Source organism: Mauremys reevesii, linkage group 13, assembly GCF_016161935.1.
Source record: "Mauremys reevesii isolate NIE-2019 linkage group 13, ASM1616193v1, whole genome shotgun sequence".
NCBI classification, from domain to species: domain Eukaryota; kingdom Metazoa; phylum Chordata; order Testudines; family Geoemydidae; genus Mauremys; species Mauremys reevesii.
This window is the reverse complement of record NC_052635.1, coordinates 3,657,850-3,679,781: the sequence shown is the minus strand read 5'-3', so window position 1 is coordinate 3,679,781 and position 21,932 is coordinate 3,657,850. Positions and strand designations below refer to the sequence as shown.

General features: G+C 48.7%; 1 protein-coding gene across 1 annotated transcript in view; it reads right to left on the bottom strand.

The window, feature by feature from the left end:
- LOC120380832 overlaps window positions 1–21,932 on the bottom strand; it is an 80,115-nt gene that overhangs the window by 42,866 nt on the left and 15,317 nt on the right. The window contains exons 2-5 of the mRNA XM_039498730.1: window positions 5,295–5,603; window positions 3,512–3,838; window positions 2,901–3,221; window positions 1,387–1,701 (exon numbers count right to left, since the gene is read on the bottom strand). Coding sequence (XP_039354664.1) covers window positions 1,387–1,701; window positions 2,901–3,221; window positions 3,512–3,838; window positions 5,295–5,603 — 1,272 coding nt within the window. The remainder of the gene's footprint in view (window positions 1–1,386; window positions 1,702–2,900; window positions 3,222–3,511; window positions 3,839–5,294; window positions 5,604–21,932) is intronic.

Here is a 21,932-nt window from a genome sequence, read left to right as displayed (position 1 = left end):
CCTTCGCTCACTTGCAAGGTGTGGTTTTCCTTGCCACTTGATTGTCACTCCTTTGGGCCTGTGGTCATACACAATACACTTCAATGTCACAATTTTCTTCTCCAGGTCTATGGACTGCAGGAGTTCAACCGTGGGTCTTTGTGGATTGGTCAGAGCTGCAAAGAAACCAGAGCATAGTCTGATAGCAGCCAGGCTGATCAAAAGGTAAAATCGAGTAGATATATATTGACAACTTAGGAAAGGGCTGACTCACCTGCATGGAGCGACAGCAGTCCCTCAGGAGGCTTAGCGACAGAAAAGAAGGGGTAGTCTTCATGAGGCAACATGCAGGAGCATCAAGGAAGGTGGGCAAGAAAGAACCTCATGCAGGTTCCTGGAGTGGCATAGTCACCAACAAATCCAAAATGTGCAACGGGTATGTGGACCTACTGAGTTGAATGGAGGCGTCTTCATTCAGTTGTGTGGGGTGTTTGGAGCTGTTGCCTTTGAAGTGCAGCCTAGAGGCTGATGTCTGCTCTATTGAACATTGTTGAGATTAGCATTGTAAAGTAGATGCTGCAGGAGTTGGGATTCCACCTTCATATGGATGCCCAAGCCCCACTGTGGGGCAATGGAGCTGAGGGGTTTCTTTCCTGTGCTTGCATGCACTCATCAGCTTCTGAATCTGATACAGAATCTGCCTCACTCCAGCTCACATTTCCCTTGAGTACAGATTTTAATTGGGTGTCTGTCATGGCTGCAGATCCACGAAGGCATTTCCAATATTGGAGGAATAAGAAGGGACCATGAGGAGAAAATTGTGAATCTTCCACCATGAGAATCCATGTCTAACTGTGAAGCAAACAACTCCTAGAGGGATCCATGGTTAAGAAGGAAAGACATTTTTCTGTGAACCACCTCCCAGCCATGAAAGACCTCTGTGAACTTTCCCCAAGAGCAAGAGTGTCCATCCCAATGTCTTGGCCAAATCACAGCCCAATGAGATTACATTCTGCTTCTGCCCTGAAATTCACTCTTGCAATTAGGACAGTTTTCCTGCACTTCCGTTAGTGGTGATGGGGTCTGTGAGGCTGTGGAATCATCTACTCACGGGGTGGGTTGGGATTCCCATTGTTTGGGGCATTTCAGACTGGATAATGCCTTGGGGGAAAAGGGAAATTTCCTGCACTGGAGTGGAGGGGACATTCCCTACCCAGCTCAGGTTGCAATAAATCATGCAGTTCTTGGTTTCACCAAATATGGCATCATAATGGAGACAGAAATCCCTCATTGCCACCCCTCTCACCAGGGCTCACATGGAGTCATGCAGTTGTTCATGCCATTGGCTGGGATAAGAAAGTGTGTGGACATCCCCAAATTAACACCTGCCTCTGAGGATCCACTTACCGAGGGACACCTTTTCCACAACTCTCTTGGGCTCTTCCATGGCCGGGTGATGCACCACACAGGTATAATTTACTGCTCCTCCACTTTTGTCAACCTTCAGGATGCTGTAGGCAGAGAAAGTGCCACTTCCTGACACAGGCCCATTGTTGTAACTCAACTTGAGTTCCAGGGAGTTGTTCTTCAACCATGAGATGCTGATCTCTTCTGGGTAAAAGCCGCTAGCTTCGCAGATGAGAGTCAAGGAGACTCTATTCCCGGAGATGTCTTCCTGGTAGGCTCGGGAGATGGTGACTGAGGGCTCCTTCTTACTGATGCCTAAATGAAAAGGAAGAGGGGGAAGAGAAGAATAAGACTTGGTTTGCATGTCTAAGTTAAGGACTTAGCTCCAGCAGCTATCACTGTGTGAAGGGGCAGGGAGGGCAGTTGTTCCGGGTATGTGTGAAGCTAGACCAGGCAAAATAAAAACCCAACCACTGAGCATTATCTCCCTTGAAACTCAAAGAGCCTGGACCTTCACCCAAACATTCAAATGAAGTCCTGAGCCTTCCCCTCACCCTTAAATGGAAACAACTTAACATCATCATCTTCGTCTTCATTGCCATCATCATATTCATCTTCTTCACCTCCCTTGTCTTCATAACCACTTCCTTCCTCTTTATCTTCATCTTCTCCAGCATTATAACGTTCTTTCTCTTTTTCTCCTTCAACATCTTAATTTCCTTCTTCATTGTTATTGACATCATCTTTATCTCAGTCTTCATCATCCTCCCAATCTTTATCCTCAGCTTAGTTTTTCAGTAATGGAAATGGACACAGGGCTTTGAGCTATTTCTGCATCCCAATCCTGAACCCTCACCCCAAATCTTGAACCACACTATCGCCTCTTCACCCCAAGTCTCCATCATGCATCATCATGACATTGGGTCACCAACCCATTTTCTCACTCAGATGGAGCCTCTTCCCTCCTTCAAACGCTCACAGCAAAATTAAACACAGTTGAGATTTTCAAAGGCTGGCTAAGGGATTTGGAGACCTTGGGTATTTCAATAGGGTTTGGGCACCTAACTCCACTGGACACTCTCAGAGAGTCTCACCAGAAATAGCCTGGAAAGGCCAGATGGCAAGCGACAAGCACCAGCCTGATTTCCAGAGGTAAGAAGTACAGACGCATGTCAGATCAGAATCCCTAACAGGCCACATCCCCGTTTTCCAGGGAGCCGAGGGAAATAAATTCTTGAAGGAGCCGGAATTTAATGATCAGGAAGAGAATCCTGGGAAAACTGTGCAAGTGGAAATTAGTGAGAGATTGAGAGTGAGAGATTCACAGGGGAAATACTAGTTCTACCTGCAACACACCCCTGTGCTGAGGGCCTAGGCGCCGCTAAAGTCCTACTTGGGGGCTTAACTGGGACATAAAGGCTGCCTAGGATGTGTGCGGGGTGAGTTTCACCCTCTATTCCCAATTCACAGTGACTGGCGGTTGCCTTTCCCTTGGAGATGCCAAGTCTCCTCACCTGTATTGCTCATGGTTATGTCCTGGGTTAGTTCTCCAGAACAGGGTGTGGTCACTTTGCAGGTAAATTTGGTGCCTTGTCCCCACTGTGCCAGAGACACAGGGTGAGAACTGACCAGGCTGGTGGTCCCGTTGCTGTTCTTCTTGGGGGGTTCTGTCTTCGCCGCAGAGCTGACCTGCCCATCCACTTTCCATGCCATTCTGCTGGCTGCTAAGTCATAGCCCAGAACTAGACAGGTAACATGACCAGAATTTTTGATGACGTCTTCATAGGAGGGTTTGGTTAAGTAGATGGTTGGGTCAAGTGAGCTTCTGAGGCAGGCTGAGAAATGGAAAGAGACGTCATTGACCAGTTCAAATAATGTGGAAAGGACGATTGAAATCTAATCTATCCCTCCACCTCCATCAGAACACTCCTAGTGACCCTCCCATCCAGCCAGCCATGGTATCTCTTTCTCTTCCCATTCACCTACAGCACCAGTTTCTCTATGGCACTCCTATGTCTCCCGTCACACTGGTGTCTAGGTGAAGTCCCACCTACCCTTCGGCAGGGCTGGTTTCTCAGTAACTCTCTGCCCCACCTCCCCGCCATGCACGGGCCCAGCCCCTCACCCAAGCACTTGCTGGTGTTGTGCATGGAGAGCTCTGCTCCCACTGCTGGGTGGGTCACTTGACAGGTGTAGATGTCCCCCTTCTCCCAGCTCTGCTTGGTGACATTCATGCGGCTCTGCCCCATGTAGAAGCCGTCTGTGCCCATGGCAGGGGAAAAGGCCGGGGTGGGGGGGCTGCTCTCCTTTCCATTCACCAGCCATTTCACGTTGGCGTTGTTGGGTTTGAAGCTCAGGAGGAGGCAAAGCAGCTCCAGCTGGCTCTCTGTGGAGCTCTCCTCGCAGGTGGGGACCAGGAGGTGAACCTGGGGTGGCGTTGTCGAACCACACCCTGAGAGCAGAGAGAGGGGAAAACACAGTCCAGTGTCACTCTCTGAAGCTCCCCAGTCCCCTTCCAGAGAGAGGGCTAATGCTACAGTCCTCCCAGCACTAGCAACCCCCACCTTGTTGTGGTACGTTTACATTGAGTACTTTAATAAGCCTCCAGGGCTGAGATTTTTCACAGCCATGTAAGGGATTAAAACAAGTGGGAACAGGGCCCTTAAATCATATAGGCAAATATTAAACACCTCCAGGCCTCTTCCTGCACGTGCTGCATGGAGTGTGTTCTCCCTGGTAAACAGCAGGGACAAAGCTGGAACCTGAGCTGTGTTTGATAATTTGAACTAGTTTCCCTCAATTAATGTCCCCTATTGAAGGGGGACCGTGGCGCTGTACAGCCTGACATGGGATCAGAAGAAAACCTGGGAAAGGACTGACTGTGTCTGACTATGGATAAAAGGTCAAATCCTCAGCTGATGTAAGTCGGCTCAGTGCCACTGACTTCAGCGGAGATCAGTCGATTTACACCCGTTGAAGTGCTGACCCCAGAATGCCTAGGTTTGCGGCTCTGGGCTTGTGTCCATTTCAAACGATGCCCCAGCACAGCGGGAGTGCAAGGAACACTCCCAGCTCCATGATAAAGGTGGAACCAGTGCTAGCTCTTAAGGGGGTCTAGCCGCTTTAAGGTCAGTGGTTGCTGGGAACTGTAGTCCCATGGGGCTGCTTGCTGCTGGCTATATCAGGGAAAGCTTCTGGCTCAGTGCTGAGGAAAGCGCCTGAGGGGGAATCTCTAGGTGTGGACAGGCAGGAGGCCTAGGAAACATGCAAGAAAGGTGACCTAGTGGAAAGGGGGGGTGCTCCCCATGCAGCCGGCTGAACGCTGGGGGGCCCTGGTGGCCGGGACCCTGGGCTCTGAGTTGCACTGGTTTTGCTTTGAGGCTTTGGACTGACGCGGCGAATGGGCTTTGTTCTATCTCCCCAGTGGGAGGCGGTTGGGTTGGGCTTGGGTGAGGGTGAAAGGCAGTGAGCCGAAGATTCCCCTGTACAGAGGGGCCAGCATGAGGCTTAGGTGCCATTTCAGCCCAGCTGCGGGTCTAAATTTCCCAAGGTGCCTAAGGGATTTGCATGCCAATTTCCCAAGGGAACCGGGTACCTAAATCCTTTAGGCAGGGCTGAAAAATTCCCCCTTAGTGGAACGTAGGTCTCTGCCCAGGGCGCCTGTCACCCCAAGCTTTCCCTCGTTCAGAGGTCCATGGAGGGGGCGCTGGGGGCAGGAGATCTGCAGTGACAAAGCACCAGGGCTCAGTGTGTTTCAACACTGGGCCCAACTTTCCCCAGACTTTCAGGGAGAGGTTTTTCCAAAGGCACCTACAGGATGTGGATTAAGATTCACTAGCTCCCAGACCCTCTAGGCACTTTGAAAAGCTCAGCCTGGCTGTCCCGCCCTCCCCTGCCGCGTGTCTTACCCTCCTGAGGGAACTTCTTTGACAGGGTCTTTGCTGTCCCTTTATGTGTCACATCGCACTGGTAGGTGTCGCCCTGCCGGGACCTGGCAGGGTTGATCAGGAGGCTGCTCTGGGTGAAGAGCCCTTTGCTCATCATCACCTCGGGGAAAGTTGTGATCCCCTGGGTCACTTTGCCCAAATTCCACTTGATCTCCACTGGTGCTGGGAAATAGCCAGTTACGAGGCAGGCCAAGCTTGTGTCCGGGGGAGCATTGCCAGTCTTGGGGCAGCAGGGAACCAGGGGGAAGACGGAGGGGGGTGTGGGGTTCTCTGGAAAAATAAAGAGAATACAAGAAATCCATCAAAAGGGGAAAAACCACGTCACTGATCAACCTCCATCCATCTATCCACCCCCTTCTATGGCCCAATGGCTGCATGGCCCAGTGCTCAATTCACTGGAAAAGGAGTCAGGACTCAGGTTCTGTTCCCAGCTGCTGTGGGACCTCGGGCCTGTCACAGACCTTCTCTCCACCTTTAACTTCCCATTGTGCAGTGGTGTCCTAGCGACGGGCGAAAAACACGAGAAATGGGATTCTGGTCTCGGCCGTTCCAGTGTCAACCTGTAGCAGCTCCGGTGGAATAGCTCTGGTTTGTGCGAGTGATGCTGAGAGGAGACTCTGGTCCTTTGCAAGGCTGAAATATTCCCCAGGCGCCTCACAACCTGAGTCCAGCCCATCTCAGCTCTCCAGTGTGCAGTGAGCATCATTACCCCCATTGCACAGATGGGGAAAGTGAGGCATGGAGCGATGATGTGGCTTCCCCAAGGTGGCAGAGGGAGCCTGTGGGAGATCTGGGAATTGAAGCCAGTTCCCCGAGTCCCTTCCTCTATTTTATGCCTAGGGCCTATCAAATCCACAGTCCATTTTGCTCAATTTCATGGGCATAGGATTTAAAAAATCGTCATTTTCATGATTTCAGCGATTTAAATCTGAAAGTTCAGGATGTTGTCATTGTAGGGGTCTTGACTCAAAAAGGAGTTGTGTGTGGGGGGGTGGTATCAGAAGGTTATTGTGGGGAGGTTGCGGTGCTGCTACCCTGACTTCTGTGCAGTTGCTGGCGGTGGTGCTGTGGTCAGAGCTGGGCAGCTGGAGAGCGGTGGCTGTTGCCGGGAGCCCCGCTCTGAAGGCAGCGCCGCCGCCAGCAGCAGCACAGAGGTCAGGGTGGCCTGGTACGGGATTGCACCTGTGCACCTGGCCAGCCGTCGCCACCCTCCGGCCACCCAGCTCTGAAGTAAGGGTGGCAATACCACAACCGGACCCAACGACAATAATTCCAGGCCCCAGGGCAGATCGGTCAATGGACCTCTAGAAAGAGATGGCCGAGGTTCACGCCACGCCCGCACAAGCCTCGCCCGCACGAACGTGGTCCGGTGCGCTCGTCCGGCATGGCCAGGGCTTCCATACCCCCGCCCGGCTGCCGTCGCTGCCACCGGTACCACCCCGCATGCGCCCAGGAGCCCTGCGGCCCACCCGGTGATTTAAAAGGGCCTGGGGTTGGGGGGACGGGGATCTGTGTATGAAAGTTCAATTAATAAAGCAAACGTGATAGTTCTGCACCACCAGCCTCCATGGGCAGCAGGGAGCCATTTGGGGAGGTATTTTAAGAGGGCACGTGAGGGGCATGGAGCAGGAACACTCCCCAGCAGCAGGGGTAGGCAGGTGACTGCAGCTAGTGGCTGGGGGGAGCTGCACTGGGCAGCTGTGGGGGGCAGCAGCTCGGGGTGGGTCACCTGGGGCTGGGCAGTCTCCATTTGCCGCCGTTTCTCCTTCCTGGGCCATCCCGTGCCTTGTTGCTGGCAGAGAACGGGCAGCCGCGTCTCAGGGCGGCACCCACCAACCCCCTTCCCGTTTGGGGAATGACTCAGGGTAACTGTTTCCCACCGGACAAAGGACACTTTGCTGCAGGTCAAACGCACGGGAAAATATCCCAAACCTGAGGCGATTTTTAATTGACATTGATGAATTAGAGAGAAAATGGGGCCCAGTCTGAGGTGGAGACGCGAGAAAGGGTCACTCACGTGAGAGGAAAGGGGAGAAACCAGCCTGGATTTTATACCCGTCAGTGACAATCAGGGAGAAATTGGGGAGAATTTTCTCCTTCTTGGAGAGAGAAGTGGCCAGATCGGAGGGGATTTCATTACCCCTCCCCTCCCCCTAGCACCAGCTCGGCTGCCCCTGGGCATCCCTGGCTGCACAGAGATAGTTCAACCCCCGCCCCCATTTCACACCGTCTTTCCCCTCCCCTCATCCCTGTCTGACCCCTCCCCCCCGGGCCCCACCCGCTCTCCGTCGCCGCCCGAGCCCCAGTGCTGCCCCGGGGCAGAGCCTGCCCGAGCCAGAGGCAGCGTGAGGGCAGCGGTTCCATCACTGTCCAGGCCCTGCCCAGGCGCGTTCCCGCCCGGGAGCAGATCCCCAGGGGCTGCAAGACCTGCCGCTCCCAGGGCCTTTGTGCAACGCCTCTTTCCTGCCCTCCCAGCGCTGGCCCCGGGTCCCTCCAGCACCTGGTGCCTGCGGCTTGGGCCAGGGGCGGCAGAGCCTGGGGCTGGGTCCAGCTGGAGAAACCCCCCCGGGCTGGGCACACAACGACGGCTCAGCCTGGGCTCCCAGCTCCCCTTGGAGGCTACGGCGCTCTGCCCCGTGTCTCTGTTCATTGTTTTTCCTGCTTCCCTCCTTCCTGCCAGTAGTCCCTCCCCCGGACCTCCCGCTGCTCCCCCCATCCCCTTTCTGGCTCCTTCAGCGCTGACCTGGCCGCTGCTACTGCAACAGGGCCGGGGTCCCAGGCCCTTTCAAATCGTCGGGGCCCCTTGGCAATTGCTCCCTTCACCTCCCCTGTCAGCAGGCCTGATCGCGACCCCCTAAAATAACCTTGTGACCCCCCCACAACTACCTTTTGGGCCAGGACCCCCAATTTGAGAAACACTGGTCTCCTCTTTGACGTCTGTCTAGTACAGGGTAAAAGCGCACAAAAGACCAGATTTCATGGTCCGTGACATGGTTTTCATGGCCATGAATTTGGTAGGGGCCTATTGATGACAAGACATTTGTTAAAGCTAGGGAAGAGCCCTCCATGAGTCATGGATGGATGAGATAACCCAACACGCGCCCTTTTTCCTCCGGGCCCTGCCCTTCTGTGCAAACAGAGCTTTCAAACCATACACCTCGGCCTCTGGGCTCTTCAATCTGCCTCTCCGGGACACTGACAGGTCCAGGGGAAGGTGAAATATTCACTCCCAGGTGGTTCTCCCAGCTTTGCAGTATTTTGGGGGTTGCAATCGTGATTTCTGGACTGTGGTGAACTCTCCATGACTCGGAGTCTTTAAAGCCAGCTTTGGCCTCTCTTTCTAACTGCTCTGCTCGACCAGAAGGTGGGGGCTTGGGCCAGGAATCACCAGGGATATGCCAATCACAGTGATCCCTTCTTGTGCCCTGAAACTCCACCAATCGATCAGTTCATAGAATCATAGAATCATAGAACTTAAGATCAGAAGGGACCATTATGATCATCCAGTCTGACCTCCTGCAAGATGCAGGCCACAAAAGCTGACCCACCCACTCCTGAAATAATTCTCTCCCTTGACTCAGCTGTTGAAGTCCCCAAATCCTGATTTAAAGACTTCAAGTAGCAGATAATCCTCCAGCAAGCGACCCCTGCCCCATGCTGCAGAGGAAGGCGAAAAACCTCCAGGGCCACTGCCAATCTACCCTGGAGGAAAATTCCTTCCCGACCCCAAATATGGCCATCAGCTGAACCCCGAGCATGCGGGCAAGACTCTCCAGCCAGACACTTGGGAAAAAGACTTTCAATTTCCCAACATTGACCCTCGGTACTAATTACCAGTGGCGGCACGTTATTGACCTATTGACTAAATCGCGTTATCCTATCAAACCAAACCATTCCCTCCATAAACTTATCAAGCTTAATCTTAAAGCCAGTTCTAAACACGTCAAATTGCAGTGGACATTCCACCACCAGTCATGGTGTGAGGAACCACCCAGCTACTTCTCACCACCTTCACAGGAGCAAGGACAAGAAGAGACCCTTTGTATAACAAAAACAAACTGCCAGGAGATGTTAAAAGAAAGAAAAGGTGGCTACAGGGGAGAGAAGAGAGCTTTGTACAAGTATATTCATCCTCTCTCTCAGATCTACACAAGACTCTCCCCTGTATCTGGATATCCTACAAATACATTCTGAATATCATCCTCCCTTCCAAGCACAATATTTTTTAACATTCCCACCAGACCCTTTATTGCAAGCTCCTGAGATGTTTGGAAGAAGTCAGGGAGTAATTAGTCATGAGAGTCAATGAGAAGTTGAACTGATGCTGATGTCAATGAAGCTGTGACAATTTACAGGTTCTGCCCTTTGGTTTCCATTGAAATAATAAGAATTGGTACTTCACCTTCCCCACCCAGGGGCCCGGGCAACTTTGGTACACTGGCCTTCCACCACAGCTGCTTATTCCAGTACATCCACCTCCCCAAACCTCAGACATTTCTTGAACCAAAGCAGATCATCACGAACCTTCTCAAATGCTCACTGAACTTATTCGTTTCCGACTCTGCAGCAACATGCCTCGATTTTGAGTACTTCTCTGGCAGCCATTACCATTGTACCTGGGCACCTCACAAACTTTCAGATCTTTATGCTCTCACATGCCCCATTGAGGTAGGAGGAATACTGTGATCCCAATTTACAGATGGGGAACTGAGGCATAGGTAGGCTAAGTGACGTGCCCAAGGTCAGGCAGGAATTGTTGGAATTGAATCCAAGTCACTAACCATTGGATCACCCTTCCACACCAGGGCTTTCCCTGCACATCCTGTTCCCGTGAGCTCTCCCCAGCCTATTTCTGCAGAAAAGTTAAAGGCATATTTCTGGAGAAGAACCTTAATATAAAATAATCCTTTTTCTGCCTCTCACTCGTTACAGTCTCCCAGCTCTGTTACCTACTAGCAGACCCATCGGACCATTACAATATGTGCATCTCAGTTACGTCTCACCTGGTGGAATCCAAACATGAGAAAACCTCTACTGAGTGGGGTGACTGAATCCAGTTGCACCAAAGAGCTGGTCTTACCTTGCAAAGGAAGATTTGTATGTCACACCCATCTCTTTTAATTGTGCTTCATCACTGGCACACCCATGTGATAATTCTAGCAGTCTGCATTTTCTTGCTATTGAGCAGAGTAGAAATTGCAGCCTGGATTCATTGGCCAATGGCTAAGCCTGTCCATGAAGGGACCGGCCAATGGCTAAGCCTGTTAGTCAGAAGACAGGAGAAGATCACTCCTCAGTCTTTCTTGCTTCTGTTGCTCAAGTTAAGGTGAGTTATTCACCTTCTGGAGTGAATTTCTCTGGAAAAATAACAATATAAGAACCATTCCCCTTGAATCCCAGCCAGGGACTGCTGTGAGGAGCTTGGAAACAATTTCATGGCTGCCTTTGTACTTCTGAAATCTAGAGGAGAACAGAACAGGAATTGCTTGGCATGTTTGGTCGGGAGATCCAGAACTCTCTTCAGGGAGAAAGACTTGAGAAAACAAGAAAACATTTGGAGAAGCATCCACATTTTTCTTGGGCAGGGTGTTGTTGCGATAATTGGGCCTACAAAGTTATCCTAATTGTGCGTTCGTCTGTAAAAAGTGAGCGTATGTTCGTAAGAGGTCACAGTAACCTATAACAACACATGTGGATGGGAAAAGGCATGAAAGGGAGACAGACTGAAAGACCCACTGATGTAACTCAAGGACTGTGAGGATCATGCCTGGTAAACGAGAACAGTGTGAGACAAAAATCAATGAACCAAAATGGGTATGTTGGGAATTAGGCCTAATTGGTGGACAATATAATGAGGGGCTGGGCTAGTCTGCCTAACACTTTCTTTTGGAGTCCCTAACCCTAATCCTGAGAGATGTCCTGACCAGACCGGACCAGAGAGAGGGACCCAGCTGATACCATCACCGCCACTGGCTCCGGCTGAATTCCAAGCACTACTTGAGATGTGAGACTTTGTCTCCCCCTGCCCCCATAATGAGTTCATTTCCTTTTCTGCCTTATTTCTTTTCTCTCTCTTTCTCCTTTTGTCTGATAAAAGTCTGGCTTAGCTGGCCACGACTGCACATTCTGCAACACTGTCATCGGACCAGAGCGGGGCCAAGCGAAAGCAAGGCCCTAAACACCCTGACGCTGGTACGAGGTTGCCATAGCTCGGAGTGGCTGGTAAGACCGGGTGCTAGGCCTGTGTTTCGCCATCAGTGAGGTTGCAAAAAGTCAACCCCCGAGACAGAAGCTGCATTTTCTATCTTTGCTGGTCATTTCCCTCCCCGTTTTATGTGTGTTTGCTTTGTCTTCTAGGAAACAGGATCAGATTTTAACAACAACCACGACAGCGACAGCCCCAGCCCCAGCCCATCTCAACTAATTTCTTCTCTTTTCCCCGAAAGGACAGTTGTTACCAACTTTGATACCATCTAAAAAGACCATCAAACAAGGGCTTTTTTGCTCCTAAAATCTGTCTGGCTGAAGGGGAAGGGAACCAGGGATGTTGTTAAAATGAAAGCTGGATTTAACACGCTACATTTCACTGGCTTTACCTGGTTTTCTTCTTTTCTGTGTTTTTCATAAAAGATTAAAAGGGTTTTTAATGGTGTATTTACCATGGTGCTAAGCAAGCTGAGGTCTCTGCATACCAAGCCCTGAACCTTGTTTAATCTTGGACCATGACCGGGTTTATCACATCTGAGACTGAAGGATGCAAGAGATCAGACCAGAGAAAGATACTGTGGTGCTGGCATCAGCTAAGAACCTGAGATAGGTTCTTATCTTATCTTATCATGCAATGTCAACCCAACCTACTGCGTCATGTGCTAGTGTTACTACAGTTGCAGAACTCTGAACTGCTAAGAAAGTATAATTTCCCACAATCACATTGTAATTTTAATTTTGCCCATTTAATGTGTCAGCAATTTTACAAGTATTTACCAACTGCTTTGATGTTGTTCACCTCTCTTCTAGTATTATGATACCTAGCGGACCAAATGGAGATAAGACCCAAATGTGCTGGGTGCAGATATATGGTCTGGAAAATGTGCCTTATGCAGAGAGACTTGGAGAGTCCAGTCTATTTAGTGGACCCTTAGAGAAAGTTCAGAGGCAACTGGATCTCAGTCTATAAGTACCTGCACTGGGTGAAGATCTCTGATCGTAAAGGACTGTTTAATCCAGCAGACAAAGGTGTATCAAGATCCAGGGGTGGCAAAAATTCAAATGAGAAATAAAAGGCAACTTTTTAGCAGCGCGAGGAATTAATCATTGGAACTGCTTCCCAGGGAGGTGATGGATTCTCCTTCACTTAGAGTCTTTAAATCAAGATGGGATGTCTCTTCCTAAAGGTAGGTTCCAGTCCAACCACAAGGTATTGGGCATGTAGGGTTTTTACGATAACAGAGTAGAATAATTTCTTCCACTGCATGAATTACTGGGTAAAGTTCTCTGGGCTGTGCTATGTAAGAGGTCAGGTTAAATAATCTACTGGTCCCTTCTGGCTTTAAACTCTGTGAGCCATAAAGGCAAAGAAAACAATTATTTGTTGCTATGAATTGGTTACATGTAATAATGAGTACCAAGTAGCAATAAGGATCCACAAGAAAGCTCTTGATATGTCAACATAATAAATCTCTTTATTTCAACATGAAAAATATGTACAGGGTGAGAAACACAAACATCTGGGGAAATGACAAGTTGTGCAATTTGATTACATATATCCATTAACATGCAACTTCTTATGCCAGCAGAGATTGCATTTTGCATAAAGCAGAGATTACCAGGACAGAAAGAAATAAAAAACTGGCCAAACATGCATTAAAAATGCAGATGAAAGAGCATAAACAATAGACAGAAAGTCCAGTTACATTCAGATGATGTCTGAGAACGTTCCACAGGCAGGTGAACACAACAATTATGCAGGTGACAGAGTTGAGCAAAATCTGGAACTGTTCTTCAGGAAAATCACTTTCCGTGGGCTCCTTTGGTTGGAACAATCTTGGGCTGTTGGGTTTATTTCACCTGAAATGGTAAAATTACCATTATGTAGGACACAAGTCTCATTCATTGAATTCCAAAGTCTGCCAGCCTATTCATGTTGAGTAATTAGTTATTTTTCTTGCCAATTAATTTCATCACAGTGCCATTCTATTCTATTTTATTCTACTCTATTCCGTTCCGGTTCTTATACTACTCAGCCTGAGTAAGGAGGTCCAGAATCTGGTCCTAGGACCCTTGCGAGAAGAAGATGACAGAAAAACAGAGGTTGAGATTTTTTTCTAGGTGGCTAAGGGATCTGGATACACAGTTCCAAGTCTAAATGACCTCGGGAGATTTGAAAATCTCAGGTGGATGTTTTAAGGCCAGTTTTTCATCTAGGCCTCCAAATTTCCACCTCTGCACAAACTCCTGAATTTGCACATGTCAGATGGGACTTGACCTTGCATACTGAGTTGTTGGACAAAGTTTTTCTTTCAAAATTCCACTTGGGCACCTTTGAAAATCCTGTTCCTAACCTCTGGAGATCTATGATCCCATCAGTTGCCTGGATGCTGATATATCAATGTCAATGTCGCCTGTCCTATTATTAATGATTTATGTTAAGGTAGCAGTAAAAGGTCTCAACTGAGATCAGGACCCCATTATGCTGGGCACTGTAATAAGAGCCATCTCTGCCCTGAAGAGCCTACAGTCTAAATAGACAGGACAGACACCAGATGGAGGGGAAAGAGTAGCAGAGAGTGGATGTGACTTGCCCAAGGTCAAAGTAGACCCCAGGAGTCTACGCTTCTAGCCCAGTGAGCAAAGGCCAGATTTTTAAAGGGATTTAGGCACCAAAATATCTTTGAAAATCTGGCCCCAAGCCACTACGCCATGCTGCCTTCCTAGCCTAGTTGTGGTATCTAAGCACTTCACAAAGATTAGGTTGGACTGGATATCTAAGTGGATACCAAAAAATATGCAGAGTTACAGTCAATGTGGATAATACTTTTGAGAGGATATTAAACCACATGCTTCTAGGTTTAAGTTAGTCTCTAACTATTAGAGATCAGGATGAGAACTCCGTGAGTGGCAGAGTCCTGGTCTTCTTTATCAATGACAAGACCTTCCTTCTTGGCTTTGATGGGAGCTGCAGATTTGCAACTGACAAGATGAACATGGGTGTTGGCACAAGTGTCATCTATTCACACTGTTTGCTTACATGTGCTTGCACTAAGCACCAGATGCCAATTTAAAGGCCAATTTTTTATTCCACTCTCTTTAGGCTCCCTTGAAAAGACCAGCCTTGGCCAAAACCAACTACCTCTGTCTCTCTCTAGCCTCAGTTAATACCTCAGTTACATGGTGGTGCATCTGGAGTTTGGCTTTGACAGTGTTTAGCAGAGAAGTCAGCTGGCACCATGTTTAGGACACTGGGTTGGATTCAAGAGTCCTGTCCATGCCAAAGACTCTGTGAGTCTTTGAGGAAGTCATTTTATTGCTCAGTTCTCCATTTGTAAATTGGGGGCAACAATTTTGCCTTCTCTAGTAATAGATGGCAAGCTCTTTGGGGCACGGGCTGTGGCGTCCCATGTGTGCGTGCAGTGCCTATCACAATGAGGCTACAGGGACCTAAATAAGAACAACAGTTGATGGTGTTGTCATTGAGGCTAGAATTTTGGACCCCTCTCTTCGCTTTGCCTGCCTGCTGGATTCTCCACCAATTGCAACCAATCTCCTCTCTAATGTACTATTGTGATCTCATTTGGGTCCACTTGGCATCCAACCCAGTGCATCTGCCAGGCTGGGCGTTTGGCACCTGACTCCCATTAAAAACAATAGGAATTGGGTGTCTAACTCCCTTAGGCTCCAACCCCAATTTCCAAGCATGTTCCCCTTGATGCATCACAGTCTAGACTAGGGCATTCTCCTCTCCTCCCCCTCCTGCAGCAACAAATCCCCTCTTTACCTTGATCAGCGTCACTGTGGTGCTGTAGAAAAGACTCAGGAGGAAGAGGATGATAAAAGTGGAGGCTGTGGTCCAGAGGTTGTAGAAATCTTCCTCTTCGGCATCCACGAACCCATCTAGATAAACTTTGGACAACACACACATACACAGGGTCAGGACCAATTGGTGGCATCATCCAGTGGAGTCTCTGAGTACTGCTATGGGGAGCACGCTGGGAGGGGAATTGGGTTAGGTGGAGTTTCCAGTAGGTAGGTTGGAGGTGTTGGTATCAGGGGAGGTCAAGCCATTTCTGTTCCCTCCCAGAGCAAGTTATCAGCCAGGTTCAATGGAGGGCTTTCCCCTCCCTGTGGAAGACGTAGAGTTGGATTCTCAGCTGGTGTAAATTGGTATTGCTCCATTGTAGGCAGTGGAGATACAGCCAGTTTACACCAGCTGGGGACCTGGCCCATTGACTCCACTTGGGGAACTCCTGATCTGATTCAATGGGAGTTGGGAGGTTGGATTTGGCAGCTCAACGGCTTAATCCAATGAAGAAACTCCATGGTCCCAATGGTGAAGAAAGAGACTAAGAGTGGGATTTCCTACATTGCTCGGGGTCTTTTGAAAATCTTTCCCCATGCTTTTAAGAGGCTGTTTCTGAAGTGCCTTTAATGGCTAATATTTTAAGAGGTAGAGGGTTTTGTTTGCACTGAATTCATGGGTGAGGAATTGGAGTTTGGGAATGGATAGACAGACCAACAGCAGATGAGTATGTCTGGCGATAGACAGAAATACTTAAGACTGGGCTTTTCAAAACAACCTGAGGGATTTGGATGCCAATTTCCTGGGAATCTTTTATTTTTAATTGGGAATTGGGCATCCAAGCCCCTTTGGCTTCTTTGGAAATCTTTGGCTAAATTATTCCGTAAAAAAATACAGAATTGAAGCATTGAAGGGTGGAGGAGAGAGAGAGAAGGGGATATTTGTGGACCTACATGTCTATAGGCATGTTCTCCTCTGACCACAGAATGTTACGTATGAATAGATTTCTGCCTTTAAATTGCTCAGGACCTGCTCCCTGCAGGCATGTCTCTGGGTGTTCTTGGTTGCAAATTGAAAATGGATTATGTTCATTTCTATGCAGAGGGGCTTGTGCAACCTGCAAGCCCTATTCTGAGGGACTATTAAGAGGGACTCAAATGTTTCATAGTCCTTGCACTGGTCGCCCCTTCACCAGCATGGTCATTATTCTGACCAAGACTTCTACTTTAAAGGCTGTATGCTAGTACTGCAAGGGGAGCATATGGGAGAATGAACAACAGTGAAGAGGAATAGTTGGTGGTAATGACTGAAGAAGACCAAATCATGAAGGTTTTTGATTCCTGAACTGAGAACCATGGAAAGTAACAATGAACAGACTTCAAAAGTTTTGATGATTCAGATCAGAAGCTTCTCTGAATGTCTTGGGTGAGTGGGAAATCTCAGATTTCCGCTCTTTCCTGCTATAGAAATTGGATAAGGGGGAAACGACAATGGGATCTTGAATGATCATGGATGGTTGAGATCTGGTTTTACGTTTCATGCCAAAGAAGAGACTTGTGTGAATGTAAGTTGTATCCAAGATGCGGTGAGGTGTCTTACTGTGGCTTTAACATGAGTAGTTGTGGGACAACTCTTGTTTTGAAAAGATTCTGCTGAGCCCAGAGTTGGGGGTGGGGGAAATGGAGCTATATTGCAAAGTGAGCTTTCTGAAAAGGTTGGATTTTCATCTGTGACAGATGCTGTTGGGTTCATGGCACTTTTTATTTGAGTTGATCAGAATTTTTTTTCTTAAATCAGTGGAAAAATTTTAATTTCTTTGGATTGAAAACTGAAATGTTTCATGCAAAAATGGAACAATTTCAATTTGGAAATGGCACCTCAGTGCCTCAAGGGGGTTGTAGTTCAGGAGTCTTATTTGTCCATCCTCTTCTAAAGCCCAGGCTCCTTGGTCAGACCACATCTCCCAGCATACTCCACAGTCTTGCCTTTTCTCAAGGAGAGGCAGTGCATCACAGGAGAAGCATGCTTACAGTGCATTATGGGACATGAAATCCAGCTGGGGAGCCTGGCCTAGAGAGGAGAATGGGAGCACCTGAACTACAACTCCCATGAGGCACCAAAGAAGCATTTCAGAGTTCAAATATTCTGGATTTAGAACCTTCCGTTTTTGATAAAAATAAATCAAAGTTTGCTGTGGAAAGCAGAAACTTTGTGAAAAATATCATTTGACCTGAAACCCTAAATTTCCACCTAAAGCAATTTAGACAGATTTTTTTCAACCATCCCTACTTTTTAAATTTGTATTGACAGAAAGTAGATAATTAAGACACCCAACAAGAACGCTTTGTCGCCAGCAGAGAGAACTTCCTTGGGCAAGGCCTTCAGTTCATGTGAGCCTGGCAGGTACTTTTCTATCTATCCTTCCTTCCCTAGTGTGTGTCTATTTATCTATCTGTTCATTAACTCATTGCAGAATCTGTCTCCATACACACCCCACTAGCCACCTAGCTAAATTCTTATATAATGTGATGATGGTACCTATCGCACTAAGAACTGGTCTGACACTCACTGCATAACAGGAAATATTTTGGGTCACTACTAATCCGGGATGGGATTGGAACCAGTTCACGAAGGAGGAAAAGACCTCATAGCTCATACCCTGATCCTCTTGATCTAGCAAATGTGTGGCTGGATTAAAGCTGGTGCCCATGGAAGGGGTAAGGCCCCATGCCCCATCTCCTGTAGCCCTGAGCCAGCAGCCTCCTGCCCCCCCGGGGACTGAATCAAAGCTGGCTCCTCCTAGAAGGGAAATGCCCTGTATGCCATTCTCTGACACGCCTGAACCAGCTAATGCCTCTGAAGTGGGGTTGGATCAGAGCCAGTGCCCCAGGCCTGAAGGCCCCATATGCCTTTCCTTAGCACCTTTATTCTCTCTTTTACTAAATACTCTTGTGTTTTGAGATTAATATGAATATCGTAGGCAGTATCTGCAAATCCTTCCCTGGATGCCGGTTTCATGGCGCTGCCCACCATTGGGTTGTTAACTTGTGTGAGCAGGGTATATCCCCCCAACTTGGTGGCTGATCAGGGCCAGCTTCGAGAGTGGTTGTTTTTTATTGGTGATCTGGGCTCCTGTCCTATTAAGAAGTAGACTGAGGGCCTGGTGTACAAAAGGCAGTAGGTGGGGGACATGATGCCCGGTGGAACACTTTGGAGTCACGAGGCGATAGATGCCATGAATCATACAGGTTTTCAGTGGTGACTAAAACGATCACTGGGTGTGTGCAATGCTCCTTAGGTTCATCGCGAACAGAGGCAATGGAAGCATTGCCACATGTGCACAAAGTCTTTACAAAGCAACTTGAAGGGAAAGGTCTACCAGGCATGGATAAACAAAGGCTGATTGTTACATCAGAACGGCCACACTGGGTCAGACCAACGGTCCAGCTAGCCCAGTGTCCTGTCTGCCAACAGTAAATTGTGCAGGTATTTGTGCGCATCAGCAAAACACCTCAAAGGGAGATCCTAGTGGGCGTGGAAGAATATTGTGATATATTCAACATCATTGTGGTTATGTGTTTTTATGTCCCTGATCTTTTATTTTCTTGGGAGACCAGACATTCAAGAGAAACCAGAAGCCAGAAGAACCTTTAGCTGCCAAGAGTACCCTGTGGGTTGACCATGAGTGCATCGAATGCCACAAGAACCATATGTGAGACCTGAATACTTCTTGTGAGCCTATGTGTTGGACTGTGAGTGTAACGAATGACACCAGAGATTGCGTGTGAGACTGAGTATTTCTTGTCACCTTGTGTGATAATCATGAAAGAATTGGATACCAGAGACTGTGCCTGATTCTCAATTACACCACTTTGGCACCACAAAGTTACCTTAAAGTGGGCAGAAAGAACCCCCTGAGAGCATTTCCCAGGCAGATGGAGAATTGATGTAAGGGTTCTGCAGAAGTACTAGTCCAGTCCAGCCTGGCTGGCGCTCACTGCTATCAGATGTGTCTATTGTCTGCTTCCCAGGGCCTACAGGAAAGCAGTGAGTATGTTAGAGCAGCCCCAAGGGTGCTCTGAGACAGGGAGAATGCAGGGAAGGGAAAGGGAGTTTAAAGCTACTTTGGCCCCACTCTCTTCCAAAATCACTAAGAATCAGCAGGAATTAAGTAGCTGAGGCTCCAGCTGATTGTGTTCAGGGGCGTGAGTGGGAGGCGGAAGAGCTGAGATTAGCAAGGAGACGGTAGTGAGAGGGAGCGAGGGCTGGAGAGAGAAAGACAGAAAGGAAGCGATATGAGAACCATGACTGCAGTGCAAACACGAGTGCCCAGTTCCCATTTCATATGGGCAATGAACTCTTGGAAACCCTTCCCCATCTCTGAGGACACATCACTTGGTATTTTCCCCAGAAAAGGACTTAAATAGTTTCCATTTTTTTCCCAAAATTGACTTTATTTCTAACATTTTTTTTAAAATATGCAGCCAACGATTTTCCATTCCAGAAACACCATTATTTTACACACACTTAGGAAGGGGCATGTGACCTCTCCCCTTCCAAACAGCAGTCGGAGGAGTGAGAGGCACAGGGAGGGGTGGGACAGCACGACGGTTAGTAGCAGGTAGTGGCGGTATCAGACATCACCAGGGAGACATTGACCAAGGTTGGTTTACCGGTGGACTTGTCCACGGTCCTCTGGGTCACCTGCAGGGGCAGCTTCTCATGTCCGACTAAGCAGGTGTAGGTGTTGCCGGCGTTCCACTCCTGTTCACTGATCTTCAGGGTGCTGTAGGCGAAGTACAGCGGCGGCTGGCTGGACTCCTGGATGGGCTGGGTGTTGATGTACTTGGAGGCGTTCAGCTCCTCGCCGTTGCTCAGCCACTTGATGAAGAGGTCGGGGGGGTTGAAACTTTTCACCAGGCAGGTGACAGTGGCAGCTTCGCGGAGGGCCAGCTGCTCGGCAGGAGGAGGGAAGATGTAGACGGATGGAGCGTGGCTGTTGGTTACTGTACAAAGAGAAAGAGTTGGAGAAAGCAATGAACAAGTGACCTCGCTGGACCAAGGGGTCCTTGGGCTCACAGCTCCTGGCCCTGGTCCAATGCAATGGACATGGGTTTCTCTGCCATGGTGGGTTGCATAGACCACTGGCCTGCCCTTAGGTGGGAATCCTTGAGGGTTACACGGCCTGAGAGGTGGTGGGGGTGAGTTATTAGCTAGAGATACAGACCAAGGGTGGGATTTTCTAAAGTCACCCTAAGGAATTAGACGTCAAACTCCTACCAATTTCTAATGGGAACTGGACACCCAGAGCCCTTAGGTAGCATTGCAAAGCTCAGCTTAAAACTGTTAGAGGATGGAGAATTCTTTTCCCTTCTGATGGGTATTTTAACTCCCTCCCCATGAAATATCTGGTCCCGGGTCAGTAATGACCAGCTGTGAGCACAACCAAGCTGACAGAAGAGGGTCACCTACCAGGCTGTTTGGTAAAGGTATTTTTAAGGGGGAAGATGAGGTCTGGATGAGTCACTTTGCAGGTGTACTCGTCTCTGTTCTCCCACTCATCCGCGCACACGGAGGTTGTGGCATCCACGCTGAAAAGGCCGTTGCTCTGCACCTTGCGTTCTCCGACGCTGGTCTTCAGCTCCTTGCCATCCTCTCTCGTCCAGATCACATTGAGCCCCTCCGTGGATTGCATGTTAGTGACCTTGCAGGTCAGTATGGCCGATTTGCGGATGTAAATATCAGCAAAATTAGGCGGGATTAGCTGGGCGCCGATCTCAGAAGAGGAACAGTCACCTTGTGGGAGGCAAAGAGAGATGGGTGAGAATTCTCATTCGACTACCAGTGGGCTGTGTAATTTTTAAAATAATTGTGTTGTTCTCAGTGCCTAGAAGATGGCCCTACCCAGAACACATGGACATCAACTCAGTGAGTCAGAAGCTTCCCTTAATTTTAATATTAGGAGGGAGTTTTAATGTGCATGTCACTTTCTGCCGCAAAGTGCTCTGCAACTTTGCGGTGAGCCTGTGAAACAGCCGCTGCACTCCACCCCAGAGGTGGCTGCATCTCAGTGTTGGACGATGGATCCCCTGTGGCTGTATCGGAGCACTAAAGGACAGATCCCTGTATTAATCGTAGAGGGCTCCTCCCATGCCCAGTTGCCCCATTGCTTAATTCATTTCAATTTTTCTTGTGCCAGCTCCAGTTGGGTAATTTATACAGGCTGGTTTTGGTTTGGTACAACCTGGACGAGTTTGAAAGCAATAATCTATGGCTCTATCTGTGGTGTATACATATCGCTCCTATTACCACAGCAACTGAGCGCCTCACAGCATCCCAGTGAGAGGGAAATGCTCTTCTCCTGACTGTACTGATGGGCACCTCAGGCCCAGAGGCACTAAGGCATGGGGATCTATGCTGTTCAGAATAATCAAGGATGTTTAGGGGTGCGCTGGGGAGAGTTAAGGCCAGAGTTTTCAGAAAGGCTCAGTGGGAGAGGAGCTGTTTTGAAAACCTGGCCTCAAACATGGGTTATGAGCATGTGAAAAAACTCTCACTCACTTAGCACTGGGGTTACATGGACA